The sequence below is a fragment of the Chaetura pelagica genome, unplaced genomic scaffold (genome assembly GCF_000747805.2).
Source record: "Chaetura pelagica isolate M959 unplaced genomic scaffold, ChaPel_1.0 scaffold438, whole genome shotgun sequence".
Classification (NCBI taxonomy): Eukaryota; Metazoa; Chordata; class Aves; order Apodiformes; family Apodidae; genus Chaetura; species Chaetura pelagica.
In genome coordinates this window covers 1,235,038-1,236,364 of record NW_009954113.1, presented here as the reverse complement: position 1 = coordinate 1,236,364, position 1,327 = coordinate 1,235,038, and the positions used below count along the sequence as shown (strand labels likewise).

Here is a 1,327-nt window from a genome sequence, read left to right as displayed (position 1 = left end):
GCCACTGGACAGGTAGGTAAAGAGGCCCCCCCCCTTCCTGGCACGCCGGGGGCCGTTTGGGTCTGGGGAGTGTTGCTTTGTTTCTTCTGTTGTTCTGTTTTTATTTTTTGCTTCTCAAAAGGGAGTCCTGCCGGAGCCAAGTCCGTGAGCACAATCCTGAGGTATCTTCTTCTTTGTGCAAACCCCGAGGGACGGGATGTCCGGGAGGGGACGGCTGTACAAAGGGGACGGGAGGCGGGCGGCGCGGCCGGGGGTCGTGGATCGTTGTGCCCTTGTGCCCACGTTAGCCCTGAGGTTCGTGGGGCCGTGGTGCCCCTCACTCCAGCATGGCATCCAGCTGGTCCGCCAGGTCGTCGAACATGCTGCCAATGTCGTCCAGGATGCTCACGGTGCTCTTTGACTCCACGGCCGAGCTGGGCAGGTGGCGGGGACAGGTAAGTACCACGCATGGGATGGTGGCAGTGCCCTGTGCCTTCAGCCACACACACAGCCCTCCTGCCCCCTCTGCCCTGTGGTGCTGGGCACTGTGTCCTCAGTGTCACATCTCTGGTGTCATCTCCCCAGTGCCACTGCACAGCTGGGAACATCCCAGCTCAGTGTCCCCCACTGTCACCACTAAAACACAGCCCCTGGTGCACCTGCATGCCCAGGTGTCCCTGCCTGCCCATGCTGCTTGGGCACATTGTCCCATAATGTCACCTTCCCTACCGGGGCCCCATGCTGCTCCAGCATGGTGTCCCCTCAACATCACCCCCAGCTCCTGCTCTGGCAACACAGCCTTACCCCATGCCTGTGATGCTTGTGGACCCCATTCCCCAGCCCCTCCGTGCCCTCCCGGGGGACCACCAGCCGCCCACCACCGCTCGCTTCCTTACTCTGCCGCCTGACTGTCCTCCTGCTTGATCTTCTCCTCCACGGCCTGCAGCGCAGCAGCCAGGGACGCGCTCGTCTCCTCCAGCTTCTGCTGTGCCAGCTCAGGGCCAGCGCTGTCGACGGAGGGGCCAGCGATGGCAGAGCGGGGCGGCTTCACCGGCACCTGCTGGGGCTGCGCACCAGGAGAGAGGGGCTTGGCGGGGCTGGAGCAGAGCGAGGGGGGTGTGCTGGAGGGCTTGGCAGTACTGGGGCCCAGCTGCCGGGCGGGCGACGGGGCTGGCGTGGAGCTGGCGCTGACCGACTGGATGGCGGCATGAGGCTTGGGGGGCTTCGGTGCCGTGGGGGGTGGCGTTGGCTTGGGGGACACAGGGGGGGGTGTGCCATGGACCCGCTTCACCTCTGTGGAGAGAAAGGAGAGGGGCAGAAGGGTGGCGGGGGTGGGCCGGGGCACCCA

General features: G+C 65.4%; 1 protein-coding gene across 1 annotated transcript in view; it reads right to left on the bottom strand.

Moving 5' to 3' along the window:
• Window positions 1-316: 316 nt before the first annotated feature.
• Window positions 317-1,327, bottom strand: part of CASKIN1 (CASK interacting protein 1) — a 16,600-nt gene continuing 15,589 nt past the window's right edge. Inside the window, 2 exon segments of the mRNA XM_010002608.1 lie at window positions 317-413; window positions 876-1,228. Of these exon segments, the coding sequence (XP_010000910.1) occupies window positions 317-413; window positions 876-1,228 (450 nt within the window).